Source organism: Thamnophis sirtalis, unplaced genomic scaffold (genome assembly GCF_051295495.1).
Source record: "Thamnophis sirtalis isolate CommonGarterSnake01/CBP01778 unplaced genomic scaffold, rThaSir2_p1.2 scaffold_1, whole genome shotgun sequence".
NCBI lineage: Eukaryota > Metazoa > Chordata > Lepidosauria > Squamata > Natricidae > Thamnophis > Thamnophis sirtalis.
In genome coordinates, this window is record NW_028261381.1 from 52261107 (window position 1) to 52285283 (window position 24177).

The following is a 24177-nucleotide window of genomic DNA, read 5'->3' on the forward strand; positions in this document are numbered from 1 at the left end:
CAAAGCATAATATAAAACTATGGCTTGTTTTATTAATTTTCTTTTCTTTTCACTCTGTGTAGTCAGTAAGTCTAACCATTGATAGACTAGGTGGCTTATTCCTGGTTTATTTTTGCGTTTCTCCCAAGCTTCTGACTAATCCAGTGGTACAAGATAAGAGCAGCTGGAAAGTTGCTCAAACCAAGCTGAGGTTTTCTTTCCAATATCTTTTTTTCCCTCTCTCTCTGGCAACGTTTTTCTTTCCCCATTCATTTTCTTCTTCAGCACATGGCAAATATGGGGAACAGACTTTTATATGTTAAATTACAATGAAAAAGTAGTAATGCCCCCAAAACTACATAGTATTTGGCAAATGATTGCCTGTTGTATAATGTTTATCGAGAACCAGGATCATTAATTTATCCTGAATCATGGCAGTATATTTTCCCAAACATGGGGTGAATACACACTCAGTTTCAAGGCCCTGTTTGTGAATTGTGAATAGACAGTGAATTTACGGAAAGATTTTCATTCCTAATGACCATTAGAAGGGAAAAAAACCTCTTCATGCTCTTCAGAATTAGCTGTCTGTCTCAATGTGTTCACCATTTACTGAGGAAAGGACATAAAATATAAAGTAAATAAGTTAGATGCTCTCTTCAAATCTATAAAAGTTTGAGTAGAGGGTAACATAAAAGGTATTCATCTAAAATTGCTGCTTAACAGCTTAGTGTAAATGGCTGTATAAAACTGTATTCTGTGGCAAGGCTGCTAATTTATATGGCAAAAAACATGTCCACTGGTTGTGGATAATCCCCCCCCCCCGATTTTTTCCCCATCGTACACAGACTTCTATGGATACAGATAATCCTTGACTTACAACCACAATTGGGACCAGAATTTTCATCATAAATTAGTATAGTCCTAAAGTGAGTGGCCTTGATTTTACAACCAATTTTATCATGGTCATTAAGTGAATCAAATGATAGTTAAGTGAATTACATGGTCATTAAACAAATTTGGCTTTCCTAATTTACTTTGTTGGAAGCTAGCTGAGGTCACAAATCATGATCACATGAACACAAGCTGCTGCACCTCTCATAAATGCAAATCAGTTGATAAGTACCCAAATTGCAATCATGTGACTGTGAGGTGCTGGAACAGTTGTAATTTCAAGGATGGGTTATAAGTCATTTTTTTCCCAATGCCATCATAATTTTGAATTATCATTAAGTGAATGGTTGTAAGCTGAGAACTACCTGTAGTACCTGCATACACATGCACACACACACACACACACACACACACACACACACACACACATACACATAAAGAGAGTGTTAGTATTCTATTTAACTGAATTGATTTTCAATCTTTGTCACAACAGAAAAATGCCTGAATTTTCCCTGTGTTAGGTTTTCAAACAGCAGTAATCTGTAGGCCAGTGTAGCCCTTTTTGTCCTCGTGTGCCGAAAATGCACACGAGCAACAGCGCACATGATTGACAGCACGTGCGTGCCCACACACCCCTTCCCTTGCGCATGTGTGTGTGACCCCCCACTGCTCCTGCGCATGCGTTCATGACTCCCCCATGCCCTGTTTTGGGCCTATCAGGCCTCCCTGAAGCCTCCTGGGACCAAAAATGGGTCGTGGAGGGGGGCACACCATACCCCACACACTTTCCCCGTGAATGCACTAGTGTCCTCTCCACTCCCCCCCCCCCAAGCATGGTGGAGACCCGACAATCAGCTGGCCAGTGGGAGGCGTGCACCCCCCTGTGGCCCATTTGGGGCTAGCAGGCCTCCCTGAAGTCTCCTGGGACCAAAAATGGGGCATGGGGGGGACGCCGCACTCCCCATACTTCCCCCTGTGAATGTACGAGCAACCCCCCTACTCCACACGCATGTGTGCGCGTCTCCTGTATGCGCGGTAGAGACTCAACAATCAGCTGGCCAGCAGGAGGTGTGCACGCATACATAATGGAGCTGACCTGCAGTGACGGCTTGCATGCCCGCAGAGAGGGCTCTGCGTGCCACTTGTGGCACACGTGCCACAGGTTCGCCATCATGGCTGTAGGCCTTCAAAAAATCATGGCACTCTATTGATTAAAGTCTTTGGTGTTTCAAGTATTGTAAACATACTTACATTTTAGCTATAGGAATAAAGGAACTATATTATAAATTTTGTGATTCTAATCCTAAAAATAGTATATATATTTTCTCTCCTGTTTTAAAGAGAAATGCTGTCAATATGCCATTACTTTAGGGAACATCAGGATGGCTAAGCACAAAAAGATCTAGTTTGAGAATTTTGAATCTTTGCAAGAGAAAGGAAAAAAATATCAAGAGACTAATATTTTTCATTTGCTTCTAATCTGAGAGGCACTTCACATTAAATGTTTGAGACAGATAAAGTTTTTTTAGATGCTGCTAAAACTGCAAAATCAAGAACGATATTTTGAAATGAAGCCAGACAAAGATTCTTCCCATCTCTGACTTTCATTTTCAGCATTCCATATTCTTGCTTTAAATGCAAATAAAAATGCTGAACTTCATACCTTATCATTGAAACCAATATTTCACTTGTTTCTACAATGCACTGTAGCAAAAGATTGAAATGCTTGGTAGGGCTGACTTTGTTGTTAGAAGTGATGAATTTGTTTTCTCAATCCCCAAATGTTACGTGCCGTAGTCCACAAGCTGACATTCAAAATTTTGAGCATTATTGATTGCTCTGCATATGTGCTAGGGATGTTATTTGTGCCAACTGAAATGGTTGCTACTGAGTAACATTTCTGATGCTTATTTTATCTTTAAAAAATAAAGCAATAAATCATAGCCAGGGATAGGAACTATTTAATAGATAGAATGCTAGGTTTAAGGTGACTGGTGCTTTTTTTGTTTCATTTTGTTACTAACATCTATACTACCTGGTCATTCTGCATTATAAGCACAACCTTTGTAATATTTGTCTTGTTTTTCCTGTGATATCATTGCCTATTCTGTAACATTGCATTGATAGGATTGCTATTCCCAGGATAGTAATGTTACTTGTTTGTCCCGTGTCCTGCCAGCCTCATGGATAGCAGGCATAAAGCTAGAATTACAGTTTATTCTACTCTAAATAGTTATTTACTACTTGGCAGAAATGTTTTCTTGCCACACACTAATCCATAATAAAATATGAGCAGTTATGTGCTTGTCAAAAAGGAATTTGTATGCAAATAACAATGCTTCTTGAACTCTGTATTGTCTCGCTTTCTCTGCTTCACTTTCTGCCTGTCCTTTTGTCTGCTGTCATAATCCAGGATCCAGATCAGCTAACCCTGCAGGTGGTAAGAAACACCTTTTTGTTTTCAACTCTGTTTATGTATCTGTACTGTCTCTCATGCTACTGTTTTTAACTGATTCAATGTCTGAAAGTCTAGTATTCCCAGAGGCTTTTAAAAAAACCTAGTATTTTTAAAATTAAAGTTTAGCTAGAAAAAAGTTTAGATACATGTATGATGTACTTAGACAAAGTACCTGTGTGTACGTTCAGTGAGCAGTGGGACTCACTCCTAGGTAACAGGGTGTTAGGATTGTAAATTTGAAAAACTGAAAAAGGATTTGAAGATGCCTTCAAATGTTTATGGAGATGTTGTAAGTTAACACCAGCAGGGACAAGCCTGACATGCTATTTTTGAAACGACAGAATTGCAAAGATAGGTTTTCATAACACAAATTGTATTGTATTTTTGGCAATTGCTCAGTCAGTGTTGTGGTTGGAAGATAAAGGAAAATTTCAAAAAAGTTTCCTTGTGAGTTGCATGAGAAAAAACAAACAATGAGACAGAAATTGTGTATATGCACGTGCATGTGTGAGAGAGTCCCCTTGCAAATGAGTTATTCAGTTGCTTCTGTATAAAATATAGCTTGCTGGTATGACTGATCCTATTTGACCATTTTCAAGGTGAGTAGTATCATTCAAGGTTGTGTTTCTATTCATCCATCATCCTCAATGCTTTTTATTGTTGACTTATGTTGTTAACCCACTTTTTAAACATATCTTTATCTTGAAGAATTTCTGTATCCTGTTTTATTTTTAATTTACTATTAATTAAACTGAATTTTTAATATACACTTAGTAAATTTAATGGTTTGAAATGTTCTGAAGACTTAAGAGCATTTACCTTTTTTTTTTGTAGCTGGTAGTCGATCCAGCTCTCCTGGGAAGCTGTTGGGAAGTGCATATGGAGGGCTTAGCAGCGGAACAACTAGAGGACACCCAGTGCCAACACCATCCTCATCTACTGACAAACGCAGTAAAGTCCCCCGAAGTCAGGGCTGCAGCCGAGAGACCAGCCCTAGCAGGATAGCTCTAGGTAAGAGTTTTCTTGGCTGCAATATAGAGCCAAGAGGCTGATTTCTTCTCTCATGCTGATTGGCCAAAAGAATTTCTGAAATAAATTATAGTTTTGCTATAATGATTTCATAGCAATGGTTTTCTGCTGAGTTTCTTAATAGCATCATAGGTCAAGAGAGCAGATGAAGTTGCCAGTGGGGTTAGCATAAATTGTTTATACTTATTGTTTTAATTAGAAAAGAATCATTTTCTAATTAAACAACATTGTTTTAATTAGAAAATATTTCTTCCTTCAGGTATGTTTTATTTCCATTTTCACTTGGCATGGTTCAGTGCCATTTGATGATACCAAACGTATTGTCTTACAGGTATAATACAAGATTGTCCTCCTTTAATTCTCCCTTTGAGTCTGTTGTTTTTTTCTCTGATCAAAAATTGTGCCTATTGCTTTTAGGTTAAATACTAAACTTTATATGTAGGATTATTTTTTAATGAACTTGTTAGTATTACTATAGATATGTGACTGAACCCAAAGAACTGTTCTATCTTTGGATATATTAATTGTGCACAAATGCCCAACTACACATTATTAATATAAAATGGTAGCTTAGAACAGTGGTGGGTTTCAAATTTTTTTAGAACCTATTCTGTAGGTGTGGTCTGTTTTGTGGGAGTGGCTTGGCAGTCATGTGACTGGGTGGGAGTGACCAACTTGATGTCACTCACCAGGAGATCTCATGGATTGGGTAAAATGTGGTGAAGCTCACTTAACAACGCTCTTGCTTAGTAACCAAAATTTTGGGCTCAATTGTAGTCATAAATCAAGGACTATCTCTGCCTTCCTCTGCATGGCAGCCTTGTCCTAGTAAACTATTTCTCCTTACTGGCAATTTTCCACTCTGTTAGAGGCACCAAAATAATCCATACAATGTAAGCTTTCCTGCTGCAGCAGGGGGTTGGACTAGATGACCTCCTAGTAACCTTCTAGCCCTAAATTCCTGTGCTATTTTTCTTTCTTTCTACTAACAAAGAAACCTGCCTGAGGCTTATTTCAGATGCCTGCCAGATAGAGATAATGAGATAATGACCCTAGAGAAAGTTTGGCTCCATTCACAAGCAGGGAATGATCCAAACCCTTTTAGAAACACAATGCTCATATTGCACAAGCCCCAAAACTTCAAAAACATAAAACCATATAACATAACCATATAATCAATTTGTTCTTTCTTGCACCTTTTCAATTTAAAGTTATTAAGACTTGTGAACTTCAACTCCCAGAATTTCACAGCCAGGCATGCTCAGTTCTGATTTAAAGCGACAGCATTTGTTTTTCTCCCTTGTGAAAGAAGTTTCCTTTTTTTTTCTCCCTTCCCCCCTCTCTCCCTCCCTCCTTCCCTCTCTCAAACACACACAGACACAGACACACACACACAGAAGTTGGATTGGATTATCTCTCCTACCCCCTTCCATCTCTCACTCACTCTCAAACAAACACAGACACACAGAGAGAAAATGGATTGGATTATCTCTCCTACCCCCTTCCCTCTTTCACTCACTCACTCACTCTCAAACAAACAAACACACACAGAGAAAAGTTGGATTGGATTATCTCTCTTACCCCCTTCCCTCTATCACTCTCTCTCAAACAAACAAACACACACACACACACACACAAAAATTGGATTGGATTGGATTGGATTGGATATCTTTTCCAATGGCTTGAAAGCAGCTCCTCTGCCGCCACCCCCCACTCTCCCCGCTGCCTTCCCCAAACACCTCCCCCATTGCAAATGCAGCCTGCTGTCTGGGTGGGAAATGCCTGGAACGCAATAAGCCACGTTGCCTTTTCAAACTTGTAATCAGTGAAGCTGGGCTGGATTTTTGCATAGCATTATCCAGCTGTGTGTGTGAGAGAGAGAAATGGAAGAAATGGGGAGGAAGTCACTACACTTGGGGAGGGAGAGCATAAGCGAGCACTGAGGAGACCACAGGAGGAGGCAGGAAGCCAGGCAAAGAGCCATGCTGTAAGCACACACACTTTCCCCCAGCCCCGGAAGGCTCGGATCGGTTATGTAAAACTCCAGTCCAGCTTCACTGATTACAGGTTTGAAAAGGCAACGTGGCTCTGCCTGCAATCAAACTACACTTGGGGAGGGAGAGCACGAGCGAGCCAAGTCCTTCCCTTCAGCCTTTGCCCAAAGCCCCGCACAGCACCAGGAGGATGAAGTTTGAATTCCTCCCTCTCTCACGTACCTTTTCCAGCTGCTTCAGAGAGGGCTTCAATGCTGCTCTTGCCTCGGGTCCTCTGAAGAAGCCCCGCCCTCGCTTCCTTCTCTTTGAGAAGCACCTTGCAAATGGGCTGCAGGGCAGGGGAACGTATCAGTATGGGGGCGTGGCCACACCTCCATGGAACCGGTACGCAAAAGTATGGCAAATTTCTGGAACTGGTACGCCCGAAGAGGTGCAAACCAGCAGGAACCCACCTCTGGCTTAGAACCTCCAATCTTAATTTAGAGGTTGAAATTAGGAAATGCAGTTGAGATATGCCAGTTCAGATTTGGAACTGAGGTGTTCCAATGAGCAAGCAAGACAGATTTAAATGTAGCAGCTTTAAAATCTGTTCTCTCAGTTTTAGCAATGAAAAGGTATGAAAAGGCATGCAAAAAAGGGGGGGGACGGTGTGGGGGGAGATGTGAGAAGAAAAAGGATTTGAAGCTTGCATCAGAGAAGGAAACTGAGAATAATCTCACAGATATTTGCACAAATAGGTATGGCAGAATGCACGGAGGAGAAAATAAGACAGTTAAATCATAGATATGCTTCAGAAAAGGATCAATGGGCATAGCACCAAATTGTCGCCAGTGAGGTCATTCACCACGTTGTGGTTTTCAAAAGAGTTTTCAATTTTTATGGCACAACATCCCCTATAATAATAATTTTACATGATCTGAACTCTGTGAATAACTAATGATTTCACTGGATTGAAGACTATGGCAAGAAATAAATATATTGTTTACTTTTAGGTTTAGGTTTAGGTTTATTAGATTTATATGCCGCCCTTCTCCCAAGGACTCAGGGCGGCGTACAACATTAAAAGAAACACATAATACAAAAGTTTTAAAAAAATTAAATAGAATATCCCAAACCCAATTAAAATTGACAATTACATTTTTTTTAAAAAAAATCGAATTAAAATTAACAGTGATCAATAATTTATTTTGTTTCGTTCAGGCCAGGCTGGCTTGCTGGAAAAGCCAACTTTTTAGGGCGCGTCGGAAGGACCTGAGGTCGGGGATTATACGAAGCTCTGGGGGCAGCTCATTCCAGAGGGAAAGTGCTCCCACAGAGAAGGCTCTCCCTCTGGGGGTCACTAGCCGACACTGTCTGGCCGACGGTACCCTGAGGAGGCCAACTCTGTGGGATCGCACTGGACAATGGGAGGCTACCAGTGGCAGTAGATGGTCTCGCAGGTACCCTGGGCCTAAGCCATGGAGCGCTTTAAAGGTCATAATTAGTACCTTGATTATTAAATACTTTTAATAATTAATTCTTGTCTAAATAGCACAAAAGGTCTCAAATGAAATCTCAACCAAGCTGGCTTCTGTGGGCAAAGTGGGAGCAAAGCATAGATTTAGTTTTGAACGTGCAAGCCTGGTTTACAAAAGCAAATCAAGAAGCAATACCAGGAGCAAGTTCTGACAATTCTCCTGCTTTGCCTGCCCTGTCAAAACCTATTCCCATTTTGTCTAGACAAGCCCACAACTGGCAAGGAGCAAAGCCCTAGTAAGTTTTGAGGGTGCTTTCATTTTGTTGGGGCAAGTCTGAATTTTAAAAAAAAATTGAATAACCTCTTAAGTTTCTCACAGTACTCTAAGACATAATGATTGATCCAAGAAAACTATATTTTCAGTGAACTAGAAGATATTTAATTAACATGTGACACAGAAACGTGTTTTTATTTTGAGCTAAACATTTTTACGTGGAAAGAAAGAAAAATACTTGCAACAGGAAGTATACATATTTAAATACAGGCTGAGATTTCTCCCCCCCTCCCCTTTAATTAGTATGGGAATAGAGCTTATTAGCCAGGTTAAGGACTTATTGAAAGGACATTGTGTATGTGTATGCATGCATGCAGTTGTAGCACTCAAATGAAACTAAATATATTCTGTCCCGTAGACCATCTTTTCTAAAAATCATTTTGATTTACATTTATATTTACTTGCAATGGTTATTTATATTTATATTTACTTGCAATGGTTATTTATATTTATATTTACTTGCAATGGTTATATTTATATTTGCTTGCAGTGGTTAACCTAGAGCCATCTCTTGGAGAGACATTTCTGCTCTTATGCTGCTCATATTTTCCATGCATAATTCATAAATGTATGTTCATTTGTAACATAGATTGGCAATTCCAGACTTATCTTTATCTACTGCGAACAAACAGCTTTTTTTACCTCTGTATATGTAGTCCAAATAATATCAAGTAACAAAGGATAGCTTATTGTGGTTGGAAAGTGATCTCTTGCTTCCAGGGGGATCAAAACTGTGAATGAAAACATTGTTTGGAACTGTTTTACTAACTTGGTTGGTTTGGTAGCAGTAAAGCAGGAGGATCTCAGACCCAGACAGCATGCTGTACTGTTCCTACCTATCAATAGTTATTTTTTCTATCTGCATGAAGAGAGAAACAAGTCAAGAACAAATAAGCTGTATATTTCAAGCATGTTGCCTTTTTACAGTTAACCAAAATAAATCCTATGTGGAAATATTTATTTTTTTATTGTAATAATGTACATGTGGTCTAGTCACCAAAACCCAGCAGCTCATGATATTGAGCCTATGCCATGGAGGTTAAAAAAGTATACAAGAAAATACTAGTAAAGGACAAAAGCTTTGAGAGGAAATTGGCTGAGAAATAAGAGGGGGCATCATATCAGAAAAAAAAATGTTTGTCCATGGTTTCCAATTTCACTGTTAGGACCTTTCTTCCCATTATATCAGGAACAACAGACTTGGTCACGACCAGGTACTTATGGAATGTTAACACTGTCTCCTGTCCTACCTTGGAATCAAAGCAAGTAAGCTAGTTGTAGATTTTGAATAGATATACTCCTTAGTTCTTGCCCAGTCATATCTCAATGATATGTTGCTGATCCCACCAACAGGTCATGGGGGACCATATAGACCATTGAATAACATGGCTGGATTGAAACATTTTCTACTCCACATTCACAAACTTATACTCTTTCCCAGGGACAAACAGATGGGACTTTGTGTATTTCTTATTTTATTTTTACTTTGATATTCAACATTATGACAGCAGTATATGACAAATGCTGTCCCATCTCTGTTAAGAGTTCCAAGAAGTTAATGGTGCAGTCAATTGGTTTTTCATTTGCCAATTATCATGCAGATTCAGCTTTTAGATGAAGATTTAGATTTATGGGTGAAGTAATTAATGGGACAGATTTATGAAAGTGAATTAAACAACAGTTTATACACTATTCAGACCACATTTCTTATTCTTATTGAAAATCTTCATACCATGTATTCATCATTACTTCAGAACAAGTGCTACCTGAAAAATTATGTTTCTTTTCCAGGGCTATGGCCTTTTAAAATACCATTCTTTTAATTTTTAATATTTATGTATTTGCCATCATTATAACCTATTGAACAAAGAGTGGATTCATGCCTCAAGGAGTCTGCAGTCCAAAAATTTTTGTCAGTGGGCAGGAGAAATATGGGAAGGAGTAGAAAACCCAAATGGGAATAAAGGTTGTTTAAAAATAACATCTGTGTATGTGCGGATTAGCAAATTTTATGGGAAAATTCAACATGTATTTTTAAATGTTGACTCCCTGAACCTGGTTTTGACTGTCTTTCTTAGAAAGAGAACCTCTAAGGCTAAACCCAATTATGGCTGCAATACAGAAGAAGAATTTAAAACAGTCATAATAACACTATGAACCAAAGAAGAATATAAAATAAGTTGAGTACAAATAGTATGTTCGCTTTGACATTCTGCAGAATTAAATACCCTATTTATTTCCTTTTGTCATCTAATTATTATGAGTCTATATAAAAATCACATAAATATGTTAGATTTGCATTGCTCATTCCCCATTAGAATCATTTATTTATCCCTCTAAAACAGAGTCAACCTTTCTTTCCTCATATTTTTTCTCTCCTCCTTCCTTCCCTCTCTCCTCCCTTTAAGTAGAATTTCTAAGTAAATCTGATATTATTGTAACCCTGTTTTCCCAAATATTTTTCTGGGTTGTTATAAATAGATCAAGGCTCTCAGGAGGGTCAGAACATCTGAGATATTCTTGGACAAGTTTAGCATGCATCACAGTTTATACATAACAAATCAGATTAGCAGCTGTCCGGGATATTTACTAATGTCAGTAATGACCAAAACTGTTAATTTATTGTCTGAGCGTTATATCTTCGTTAAACTTGTGTTCACCTTCTCTGAAACTCTCCATGCTGCATGCTAGCACGGAGCAGCCGTATCCCCCGACCCAGCGTGAGTCAGGGGTGCAGCCGCGATACCAGCCGTGAGAGCAGCCGAGATACAAGCCCTGCTCGGGGCTTTCCTCCACTTGGTGAGTACCTGTAGGCACTAGAGCTTCTAAGGGCCACCCCTCCTCTTTCTTGCTGGCTAGTTGATGTACCTCTGAGTGGAATGGGCTTGTTATTCTCTTCATTTTTTTAAACCCTTAACCTTTCCCCTTTCTGATCTTCTTGTTTATTCTGTTTATTTCTGCATGCTTAAATCCTGCTTTTCTTTACTAGGAAAACCCGTAGTTTGAAATGCTTTTGATAATCTCCAGATTTTTTTGGACATGCACTTAGGCGCCATTGGTCTTGACAAATGCAACTATTGTAAAGGCTACATCATTGCAGGGAAAGTTGATGCTACTAAAAAGCATAACCTGCCTTTTTTGATCCAATGCAAAATGGGCATCCTTTGGAGAAAATTTAGAAAATATGCTCATCATATACAATTGGCACTGTATTCTTGGGCCTGAGTGCATGCTATATCAAGGATAACTTTTTCTGAGCCCCAGGTATACTGAGAATTCCTTTTATGCATAAAAAGCTTGTTCCTTAATTCACAGAGCTCAATTTCTATTTCTGCACTAGAGAAACTTACCATCTCTCTTGGTTTTTAAATTTATGATCCAGCCCTGTAGTTCACAGAGACCTATTTTTTCACATCAGAAAAATGAAGTCTTGTTTCTCTGTATATAATATTTTTATGCATTATTGTAAAAACAGTTGCATATTATGAAGAAAATATTTTTACATTGGGACAACCTGAAATCTTGAAAATTGTGTATGCATCTGTGTGAGTGCTTCAGTTCAATTATATTTCTAGTTTACCCACATTGTATTTATAGAGAGAGGGGGAGGGGACAGGAGGAGAGAGGGAGGGAGGGAGAGAGAGAGAGACAGAGAGAGAGAGAGTACTTGAGATGTAGGAAAAAAGATGTTACAGACCTGAATCTTAGCTTACTGTTCATGAGGGTCATAGGGCCTAGTTTTAACATTTAATTATTTAGTGATTAATTAATTAATTAATTAAATTTATTCACTATCCATCTTGCTGTCCCATGATTCTGGGCAGTTTGCAATAAATTTATATTATAAAAAATTAAAACTTGATAAATACATTAAAATCAATGAGGAAATAGGTAAAATAATTGGGGGGAGGGGATTATACAATAGAATAGAAGGTGCGCTCTTCTAATCCAGTAACTCCCTCCAGGATGACATGCCTCTGTCCAGGCCCCAGGCCAATCAGCAGAGCCAAGTTTTAAGGCCATTACTGATGAAATAATTCTATGAGAAAGAATTAAGACATTAATTTGCAAGGTTGAGAAACCGGAGAAAATGCTCTGAGGCTTCTGAGTGATTATTTATTTCTTTGTTTTTCCATTTTTTCCTGTTATAGAGCTAGAGTCCCGATAACGTCCCATACAGAAATTGTTTTAAGTATACACATATTTAGCTAGAAGACCAGACAGAACAAAATGGACAAAATAACAAAATAACTGAATTCTACATAGGTGGGCACAGTGACTCAGAAGTTAAAGATGCTGAGCTTGTCAGCTGGAAAGACCTGAGCTCTAAGTGATGGGGTGAGCTCCCGTTACTTGCTCCAGCTCCCGCCCACCTTGCAGTTCAAAACATGCAAATGTGAATAGGTAAATAGGTATTGCTTCAGTGGGAAGGTAGTGTTCTATGCGCTTGGCATATAATCATGCTGGCCACATGATCACAGAAGTAGTTTTGGAAAATTCTGGCTCTCTTGGCTAAGAAATGGACATGAGCACCGCCCCCTAGATTCAGACACAACTGGAAAGGGGAAAACTTTAGTAGTTCTGCATATGGCTAAAAAGAAACACTACTTAATAATAGTCATTATTAATTTATGAATGGGCTAAGCCCACCCTTGGCTGTTAAATTTACAAAGCAAAAGAATGCATACTTGGGGTCCCCCCCACCCCCCAAAGTCATAGATGGGCAGTTCATGGGATCAAGCCTGGACATTAATGTTTTAATGGGATATAAAGTCTGTGAATTGTTTTACTTGTTAATGGATTAGGATTTTTTTGGCATTTGGCATTCCTCCCCCCCACACACACACATGTACACACATACACAAACATATTTTATTTAACTGAATTATGTGTATTTGGGGGTTCTGCTATATTTTCTTGTGTTTTTCCTGAAAATGGATGGAGATAGTTCTAGATGCTGCAAGGAAGGTGATTTGGGACTGCTTCTAAGCCAACAATTTCAATGTGAATAAATAAATAAAAATTATAAAAACTTGAGCTAACTAAGGGCTACAGAGGATTATTTTAAAATCCGTTACAGAATGCAAAGGAATCTGTCACTTTTCCTTGACAGGAAAAGTGGATAAAGGCTTCTTACTTTGATCTAATAGAATAATCTGTATCACAAACATTTGCATAGAGCAAAGCGCTGCTATTGTGAGCTAAAAACTAAAGCTAGAATGAAGAACATGTGCCCAAATACATATAAGATGCTTCACCTTTGAGCATGCTCACTACAACAACTGAAAGATATAGTTCAAGAACATCTTGAGATGCAGATTCCCTATTTCTGTTTTACAGACATATTAAGCCTACTTGATTATTGAAGGTATTAATTTTAAAGTTTTTAAGTCATCCTAAAAATGTGTGACGCTAATGGAATACTTGGCTGAGGTTTCAGCTTTATTATTGTATTTATTATTAAATAATAATAAATTTATTTTGATTTCATTTTTTTGGCTAAATTTTATGAATTGGATCTACCTCATAAAATCTGAACAATTTGTGTAACAAAGGTGCCAGGAGTCTTCTTGATTGTAGCAAAGCATAAATCCAAGAGACAAAGAAAATCTGTAATATGGATTTCAAAATTGTAATACAATCGTTTCAGGACACAAAATTGTAAATGTAGTCCTTGGGGGAAAAAACCCCAGATTTTAGGAAGATTAATTTAGTTTCAATAGGGATGTTCTCTATTATTGGATTACCGAGAAATATTGAAGAATATTCACCAAATTTACCTGGATATTTAAAAGTCTTAAGTATTTTGTATGTTTCTTCTTCAGTCAGAAAGTATGTACTGATCAATAGGTCAGTTACAGCTCTGACTAAATTACCACCTAAGGAGAACCAGCAGTTCGTTTCCCATCTCCTTCAGTTTTAATAGCTGATTATTACAAATAGCCAAGCATGTATTAATAAAAACTACTAATATTAATAGAGTGATTCACAAACTATTACTCTCCCAATTGTCAATAACATCTCAGAATCCACTGCTAATTTGCATTATTCCAGCTTCACTGTCATTAGCTAGCATTTTATTATATAATTCAATAAATTGTAGATTGTTTTATTTTTAAACAATTTTAGCTCTTTTTGTTTTTAACTCTGGATGGTTCCATGCAAACTGTGGCTATAAAACTGTGGTAGTCTGCAAATGCATTGAGGCAATTTCTAAATGCTTTAGTTAACAATAACCGCACTAATCCCAGCGCCTAATTTGCTATCTTGATAATTGAGATAAAGGCTGCTATGAGCAAAGTCAGATGATATCAGCTAAGCTTGTAAGACTGGTATATATAGAACAGCACCAGTTCAAAAAAATTAAAATAATTTCTTTATTTTTCAGAAAGAAACAAAGAAAAAACAAAATTATAGTGAGGGTAAACCAAATCAAAGCATATGTATTCTGCACCCTGGGATAGCATGGCTATGGTTACTGAAATAATACTTTTGATTCCAGGACAAAAAAAAACCATTAAATAATTCTTTTAAAATACTAGCAATTTTAAAATGATTTGTAGGAAACAAAAGTTTGAGAACCATGAATCTGTTGAATAAAGAGATGGTTCAAAAATAATGGAGCTGCAACACAATTTCTCATCTCTCAGCTGCATCTTTAGGCTTTTTTGCTGATGCTTTTTTTTATTAGCAAGGCTTTTTTGCTGATGCCTTTTATTAGCTTCTCCCTGCATGTGTATGTATTGATTGGCTGTGCCCAATTCACCCAAAGAAAACCATAAAGTATAGAATTATCTACGTTGCATAGGTGTTTGAATACCCTTTTAGAGTTTCAGCATGATTTGCTTGTCCTCAACCTGCAAATGTTGCAATCTGTGTGACTTCAAGAATACAACTGAGTCTTTAAGGAGCAATTTGTGCTTCATATCTTAGGTTCATTGGAAATATCTTTTTTATAGTTGTTTAGTTCAATTCCAGAATTAAAATAACATTCTAAATGCAATTATAGAATGCATCTCATGAGGTTTCCTGTTGAACAAGTTATTTCTTCTTTTCCTTAATTATATGCTACATTCTATTAATACATTTTCTACCAGTCGGAACATACAGTGATTCTATAGATTGAACTATTTTATTCTCCAGCAATATTGTAGAAACCTATTCAAGCAAATAGCAATTCCCAAGCTCTTATATCTAGTTTAGCCTTGGAATTATTTACATGCCTTGTTCCACATTGCATGTAATTTTATTTATTTAAAGACATATCAGTATACATTCTGATTTTAATTAAGTTTTGATAGGATTTTAAAGTTCCATATACCAGAAACGTTTTCAATTTAGAGCTATTAACACTGTGAATGTGGTTAAAATAACTGTTGCTATTACACCTTTTCTTCTCAGGTATTCTGTTCTATCCACATGTAACTTAATTAATAGTATTTCAGCTATCCCATTTTACTAGTTTTGCCTGTTAGTCAAAATCCACATAATCAGTATTGTACCTGAGTTTGTACATGGACGATGCCATGTGGATTTGGGGAGTCCTGTTGGATTAGATTTTGGAAAAAATTAAGCTTTGCATGAAGGAAGTCCCAATTTCTGACTGTACATATAATAGTTCCAGATAGGAACTTTTCAAAAAGACTTTCTTTTTGTGAACCATGGGAAAGCCGTTGACAGACCGAATACGATTTGGAAGAGATGTTTCAATGAACTGAGTCTGCCTAAAATAGCTTTGCAATCCAATTAATAAGTGCTTGAATAATAAATACTTAAGTATAATTCATATTGTCACTATGTTAATTGAAGGTTACTTCCTGTTGTCTATTGTTTTCCTGCACTAATTTACTTTGTCCCTGACTGTAAATTGTCTTTTTATTGATTGTGGGGTTTTACATCTTTGAATGAAAAAAACCTAAACTTTTATAATTGCAAGCACACTTTCTAAGGATTCATTGTGCCTCTCACCTTAGGATTTGGATTGTTTACATCTAAATCCTATTATTGCTCAGTTAGTCATTTCATGTTAACAGGGTGATTCACCGGTAGTCAACAGGTTATTATTGTTACCGATCTCTGCTGGACTTCATATAAGCTGGAAGGCTTAGAGGTTATTTCTTTTGTTTTCCATGTATCATATGTTCCATAGTTGAGGGTGGAGGGAGTGTATGCAAGAAACTCTCTGTCAGACCTACCATGGGACTCGCAATTGGTTTTCAAGTCCATTCATACACAATGCCATTTCTTTCCCCTGTGTAATCCCAGTGTTGGTAGTGAATCATGTGCATCTCCTTTGGATTGTGGCATTGTTTTTGTCTGAAGTACTTGTGTGTTAATTCTGTGGGTGTTGCCATTCCTTTTACTTGCAGCCTCTCGACGTCATTCCAGATCCACTAGTGCTCTCTCCACTGCTGATTCTGTTGGGCAGTCAGGTGAACAAGTGCTAACTGCATGAATCTGCTTCTTAATATTGTCTCTTTTTTATTACCTTTGTAACCTTTGCTCTCACAAACTTCATTCAGCACTTAGCATGTGGGATCATCATGAGATTATCATTATTTAACATGCTTTTGTCATATTCTATTTTTGAATGTTTTTTATTTTTGCTAATTTTTATTCTTTTGCTTAATGTTATTTCTGGAAATTAAACAATATTACAGCGGCCAATAGAATATTGTCATGTATTTCCCCTGTACCTCTCAGGAAGTACTAAGGAAGGACACAGCAACTTCCTCCTCTTTATATCTATGAAAAGCAACCATAGCAATTGTTCATTAGTGAATAATATTTCTAACATCCAACAACTAGCTAATGAGATTAAGACAACTAAGGAAGAGGGTCAGCTTTCAGCCATAGTTTTGAGTTTTTAATACCTTGTTGATTAGGATCACACATAATGCATGAGCAAAAATACCTTGTATGGACAATAAGAACACAAATATTTTATTTCCCCTTTTCATAAAAATGGTTGGGAGAAGAAATAAGCCACAATCTCATTTTACTTTACATAAACATTTCCTGGCCTCAGGTATTCCAGATGTTTTGGCTATAGTTCTCACCATTCTAAACCATCATAGCCACTCAACACGTTTGGTGGACTCATACTACAAAAATCTTCACAATACCAGTTGGAGAAAACTGCATTAGCTAGTCCTTGGCATGATTCTATAGATAAGCCAGTAAGTAGTTTGTTAAATTAAGTTTATGATGGTTAGTGTAATGCTAGTTTCAATTGATTTTAAATTATTATATTTGGTTTCTATATAGTGAAAATTAGGAATAAAGAAATCAAATATTTCTTTACTCTCCTCCTCCTGGCCTGGCCTTTAGAGGAATGGCCATCCAAGTCTGGGGTTTTACCAAGGATCTTTACTGCTAGTTCATGTAGTGCTACAGGTACATGGTCATCAAAGTGGCAAAACTTTGCCCATCAACCTCAAAATTTATAGTTCTGAGACAAAAATAAAACAGTACGATAGAATTTCAGTTTAATGGACACGTTGCTTAGGTCTCTTGAAAACTATGCTACTTCTTTGATGATAGGAAATTATATAAAAATTAGAATTGAAAAGAAAGTCATTATGATGTTATCTGGGATGTGGAATATATAAATATTGAAAGAAAAAACTCTAGAAACAGGATCTACACCTGTTTGATACAGGTTTTAAATACTGATAATGTAAAACATTTACTATCAAGTAAATTCCAGATGTATATCTTGAAACCTCCCTCTATTTACCTAATAGTTTTATGTGGACCACAAAAATCAGCCCCTTAATGTTACTTGCTTTCTTTATATTAATTTAAGTTAAAAGGCCCCACTGAATGAAAATGGTGTTTTTTAAATATATTTTTACATCAAAGCTTCATCTGTAAAATATGTACAGAAGTCTCTTTTGCTGTAAGAGATTGTTGTTCTTTAACTTAAGTGAGGCTCAGTCATGTATGTGACTTTATCAAAGCTAGCTTATAATAAAAGTCCTTGTGTATCACAGAATAGAGGTCATTGCCAAGACTTTGATGGGTAAATTCCAGCTCACTCAGCCCTCCCCATTACTACCCATATACTGGCCAGTGACCCACGAAACAATTGCTCTTTCTCTCCTACTTTCTTGTCCATCTATCTTTTCTGCTGACTCTGTCTCTCCACTTCTTGAATGCATGGCTTATTGGTGATAAGGCTTATTATTCCAAAAATACAGCCTGCTACAATGTGTGCTGGCCAATACTGATAAAACATATAATTTGGGGATGTGAATTTAATTGTTGCACATAACTAGCTTTATATACTACTGATGTTTATTAGTACAGTCTGAAGGGCTGTGGTGGTGCTGTGGTTAATGAATGCAGTACCACAGGCTACTTCTGCTGACTGTTGATTGCCAACAGTTTGGCAGTTCGAATCTCACCAGGCTCAAGGTTGTTGACTCAGCCTTCCATCATTCTGAGGTTGGTAAAATGAGGACCCAGATTGTTGGGAGCAATATGCTGACTTATAAGCCACTTAGAGAAGGCTGTAAAGGCCTGTAAAGCGGTATATAATTCTTACGTGCTACTGCTATTGTTGAATTACCTTGGAACAATATTTCTTTCCATGCAGTTAATAACCATTAATACCATTTCACAAGCTTCTCTTAAAATAGTTTCTTCAGTGTTAGATCAGTTATTAACAAAAGTGAAATAACATGACATAGTACCACCACCACCAATCTTTCTGTGTAACAGAGGTGCCCACAAAAAGATTTAAAAACTTTTCCATTGAGATTTTAGAGGCTATCACCAAGACTCAAGCCCCCCCCCCTTCTACCTGGATAGAATATAAGAATGACACCAATTGAGACTGGAATTTCCATCGCTAAGCAAAACGGTCATTAAGCAAAACATCACATGACCTTAGCAACAGCTAAGCAACAGTTTAGTTGTTCTGGTAGTCCTGGTTATGGTTATTCAGCAAGGGCTTCATGCTTCTGCCTTGTTATGCTTGCTCCACTTCAACTCCCCCTGCCTGTCATCCCACCCATGTCTTTCTTTTTGGCCACCCTATACTCCACTGCCCCCTCCCCCCCCAGCTGATCTTCCTCTCACTGCTGATGAGGAACATCTTGTTGAAGCATCAGCTGTCCCTTTTGTAAGGCATCCGAGCATTGCATGAACCTTTGGGAAGAATTCCCAAAGCCTCACAAAGGACAGCAGCTGCCTCAGCCAGGCATGCCTTGTCAGCAGTGGGAGGAGAAGATAGCGATGGTCAGCAGGAACAGCAGCAACGGAGTACAGAGTGGCTAAAAAGATACAGATAAGGGAAGATAGGTGGGGGATTTGAAGTACACACTGCAACTGTAAAGTGCTAGCTTTTTTGCCTGAATTTTGATTATGTGACAGGAGGGTCACTGCAAGTCTGCAATTCCTTCAGCACTATCGTAACTTCAAATGGTTGCTGAACAAATGGTCATTAAGCGAGGACTACCTATGTGCTATTCTCTGTCAGTATAATAGCTTTAGAGCCTTCTGGGATTTATTGGAGATTTCTGCTCGTGCTCCTGAGGTAAATTTCCATTATCTGATAGAGTTATAATCAAGATAGGAACTGAAAAATACAGAATAAAATCCAGTGAAGTCCATTCCTTCATCACCACCACTACCGCCTCCACCACCATCATCATCTTTGTTGCTGTTCATATGCTAAAAATTGGGACATAAAGTTGCATGTCAGATATACTTAATATGATTTAATTTAGTTGTTTCTATTGAATATTTTAAAGACTTGCAACTTTACTTTGCCATTTTGATTATCCATGTCTTTTTAAAACTATCTTTCCTTTTCTAATGCAATGACAATTTTTATTTAAAACTACATGAAGCCAGGTTTAGGACTGGTTCTTCTGGAAATTTGAGTATTTCAATTTAGTTAGAGTAAGTTGGAATAAGATTTTCACCCTTTATATAAGAACATTGGGGTTTTTTTTGCTACCAAATTTATTTCTCAGAAAAATGTTCTTTTGGAGAGGGGCTATCAGTAGTCAAACTAGGATGCAAATATACTTTTACTTACATTTGGACTTGTCAAATGATTATTCTGTACAGTATCAAATTAAGATGTAATCTAGTCAAGTTTATTGATTTTTTTAAAAAACCATTGTTTTTTAAAAAAAACAATAACTGCATATTCATGATAGATTCCTTTCCCATTGTTCCAAAAATTACTAATTTCTCATGTCCCGAAACTAGTCAAGTAATATTCATGAGATGTCGTCCTAGGAAGTGTGACTAGGTTCTTGATACACTGATAACAATGACTTGCAATGTCTGTGAGCAAAACCTCTAGTCTAACATGCTCACATGTTTTTAGTGGAACAACATTGCAGTTTGTATATGTGCATTTTTGATGAATATGTAGGTGTATACATCCCCCCCAATGGTAGAAATCAAGTCATACATATCATAAATTATTTTCAAAAATATTATTAGTGATAATTCTGCAAGATTTAAATGGGTGAAATTCAATTTCAGTTGAGATTGGAACTAAAGGATTGAAAAACCGAGTTATCCTATTATTGATTGCATCTTTGAAATAACCTGCTCAGTTTGTTCAGTAGAGAACTGCAAAATATTTTCATAATGTACACATTCTTACTGGGCCTTAAGATACTATGCTGAATGAACAAAATGACATGGCAAAATATTTGGATTCTCATATTCATTATCATTATTTCACCAAATCTTCCTGCTTGGAGCAAAGCTGATGTTTGAAATAAGCATCTGTGCTGCTTCAGCAACTACACGCATTAAAAAAGGAGATAGTAATACATATAGTTTTTCTTTCTCAGTAAACTTCATCAATTCCTTTTCAAAACAGGTTTTCATTAAAGACATTTAATTTTCGCATGTAATGTATCTTTTATTTTTTTAGAAAATGTGCTTGTTGTAAACTGTATGATCTTAGTAAAATTTGAAAAATATCAAACTCTTTTAAGTGGCATTACCACAATGCCCAAATGTATTTAATTTTGCTTTCTTCACATTAGCAGCAGTAATTGTTCACAATGTTGATCTGATCTTGTTCCCCTTAGTGGAAACTTAACAAATACAATAAAGTTAAATGGAGATTTTGTCTGTGAAGGATTAAAATTGGTTCATAAATAATATTTCCCAGTGATATTTTTCTGTTTCTAGGTTTTTATATTGATTATTGTTGCCATTTTCTCCAATTGATATTGAAAGACATTTCTGTGCATTAGGGTTGAAATGATAACTCTGCTTAAACAAATGTTATTTTTTTAATTAGAGTGCCCTTTAAATAGTTACATTCACTTTCTTAACATAAAAAAGTGTATTTGCTGGTAACAACAAATGATAAATTGTACATTCATCCTCTAACATAGCTGGATGCCATACTATGAGTGAAGTCCAATTTAATGGGGCTACAAATGGAAGGGACAGTAAAATAAATAAATAAATAAATAAATAAATAAATAAATAAATAAATAAATAAATAAATAAATGGAATAATCTAATTCTTTATTATATACACAATATTAATTGGACACCATTGAACAGTTTTCTTGAAATGCATGGGAAGCATATTTCCCTTTACATCAGTTATATGCAGCTAATTGCCTTCATTGGAATGACTATTTTAAATCTCCCACAATTAAGCCTTTGGGAGTTCATTGATGAGGAAGGAAATATGGCAGTTGTGTACAGTTTAAGCAACACTGGTCAGGACAATTTTTAAAAAAAGATTATTGGTAAATCTATCTGTTGATGTAATATTTAAAAATGCACATTTATTCTAATTCTGCATTACTTCTCCAATATAATAGTATTTTCCAATCTTGGTAACTTTAGGATACACAGACTGCTAGGGGATTCTGGCAGTTGGTCAACGTGTCTTAAAGTTGCCAAGGTTGGGAAATGCTTTCATATAATATACTTACCAAAAAAATCATAATTTAATCTTTAGATTTAAGAAAATAAAATAATCTTTAAAAACACAAATTAGTAAGTCTGAAACAATTTTAATGAACTAAAAAAAATTTTTTTTTAAAGTATAACATTTATCTGTATCTACATTAAGAGATTGGAGTGGGGAAATCTTAAAATTATTTGATGGTCTATGAAGATTTATTCATCTTCCAAATACAATGGGAATAGGGTATGAAGTATTTTTTTTTAAACCTCACTTTTAATTTTTTGTTGATCAGTTGTTCAAATTGCTTTAACCTTATTTTTGATTCTTGGTTCTGTTTTCACTAAACCTCAACCAGGAAGTATACAAATACACAACAATCAGAATAATTGGAACTATTCAGATTAAGACTTGAATAAGCATAAAACAAGACTTGAATAAACATAAAAATACTATTGCAAGACTTAGAAGTAAGTTAAGGAATTAACAATACATTACTGCAAGTTTCTTACTTGAAGAATTTCGCCATAGTGCTTAATACTACATCCTTTGGAAAATTGAGACTATGTAAAAGTAGTTACATCTAACCATTATTATAAAAGAGTTTAAATAACAGTCTCCCCCCTGTCCCTCTTTTCTAACCATATACACAGAATTTGTTTGACTTTCTATTATACCTCATAGTAACTCCTAAAACCTGGACCCAATAACAATTAAAGCAGCCAATGGCCTTATTAATATTCCAAAGGGTTGTGAACTTATGTAATGATGACTTTCACTCTTGTCTTTTGTTTAGAACGGTTTGGGCTTGGCCAGCCAGGCAGGTTGCCTGCCTCTATGAATGCAATGCGAGTTCTGAGTACAAGCACAGATCTGGAAACTGCTGTGGCAGATGCATTGGTAAGAGGGAAAGCACAACATGTTACCAACTCCAGAAAGTTATTTGAAGTTTCTTTCTGTACGTACATTTTCCTCTTCTTAATTTTATGTGTGTTCCTATTAAATGAGCCTGTATGTGTACATGTGACTCTGCCTAAATCTTTCTTTAGGATTTGGGAAGATGTGAGGAAAGGGGTTTTTAATGCATAATTGCATTGTGAAGAGTAAAATTGTTGATATAAGTGCAGTGAAACGTAGAAGATGAGTTTCACAGTTTGATCCTAATCTTTTATTTGTGGAAATAAATCTTAACTGTTGGTATTCATTCTCTTTCAAGTAAATGCATAATAGTGAAACCATCTGTGTCAAATACTTATGAATGCCATTATAGTTATCTTATGAAGTGAATGGAATAGTTTCCTAGTATAAGTTGTGAAAAATACTTATACTGAATGTGTTAGTGTGTGCAATATATTTGCTTCATATTCCACAAATGTGCTTTATTTTTATTCATTTATCCATTTTGGAGAGTTAAAATTTATAGTTGAAATGTCTGTTGAGAATAAATTGCCTTGTCCTACCTTAGGGAAAGTTTGTACGGGTTACTTTGACAAAGGCTTCTGATGTTAATTCTAGAGATTTCTGATCAGGATCACTTAATTATTAATTACCATTAACAATAATTAATAATAATTAGATTATGGGTTGATGGACCTGCACCTGTTGGTTGGTCTTTGGATGATTTGCAGTAGTAACACACATTTCTGATTCTTAGTTATGTAGCAGTACTATTCCAGTCATCTCTTTTCAGTTCTGAAATTATATTAAATATAAAAAAGTTTAAAATAACTAAGGTTTATGTAAAAAAAAAATAAGATGAACTAAACTTCATATTTCATATTTAAACTTCATTAAATATGTACTTTAATATTTTCAAATTCTCTAGTATTCTTGAAATTAAGAGTCTACTTAAAATAAAATATATATAAATAATTTTATAAATAAATATAACAGATTGCATCACTACATCTCTGACTGCAAGTAATTCTATGAAATAGGTGGTTAAGGTCATATTTACTGAAAGCTACTTTTGACATTTTGCTCTTACTCCTAAGATCCAGAGTGGCAGAAAATATTTGGAAGGCTTTTAGCCCTATGAACTATGAGTTACAAGATAATGCATGAACAGCATACATTTTCTCTAAATCTGTATAACACAATACAGTTGACACCTGCATTCTCATCCAC

At 36.3% G+C, this 24177-nt stretch overlaps 1 protein-coding gene across 34 annotated transcripts in view; it reads left to right on the top strand.

Moving 5' to 3' along the window:
• CLASP1 (cytoplasmic linker associated protein 1) overlaps positions 1–24177 on the top strand; it is a 258994-nt gene that overhangs the window by 182108 nt on the left and 52709 nt on the right. For 11 of the 34 annotated variants that reach the window (XM_087711876.1, XM_087711885.1, XM_087711872.1 and 8 more), the window contains 5 exons: positions 3287–3313; positions 4166–4342; positions 10836–10943; positions 16514–16576; positions 22847–22950. In XM_087711876.1, coding sequence (XP_087568002.1) covers positions 3287–3313; positions 4166–4342; positions 10836–10943; positions 16514–16576; positions 22847–22950 — 479 coding nt within the window. The remainder of the gene's footprint in view (positions 1–3286; positions 3314–4165; positions 4343–10835; positions 10944–16513; positions 16577–22846; positions 22951–24177) is intronic. The other 23 variants (XM_087711947.1, XM_087711968.1, XM_087711961.1 and 20 more) reach the window with 5 other exon arrangements.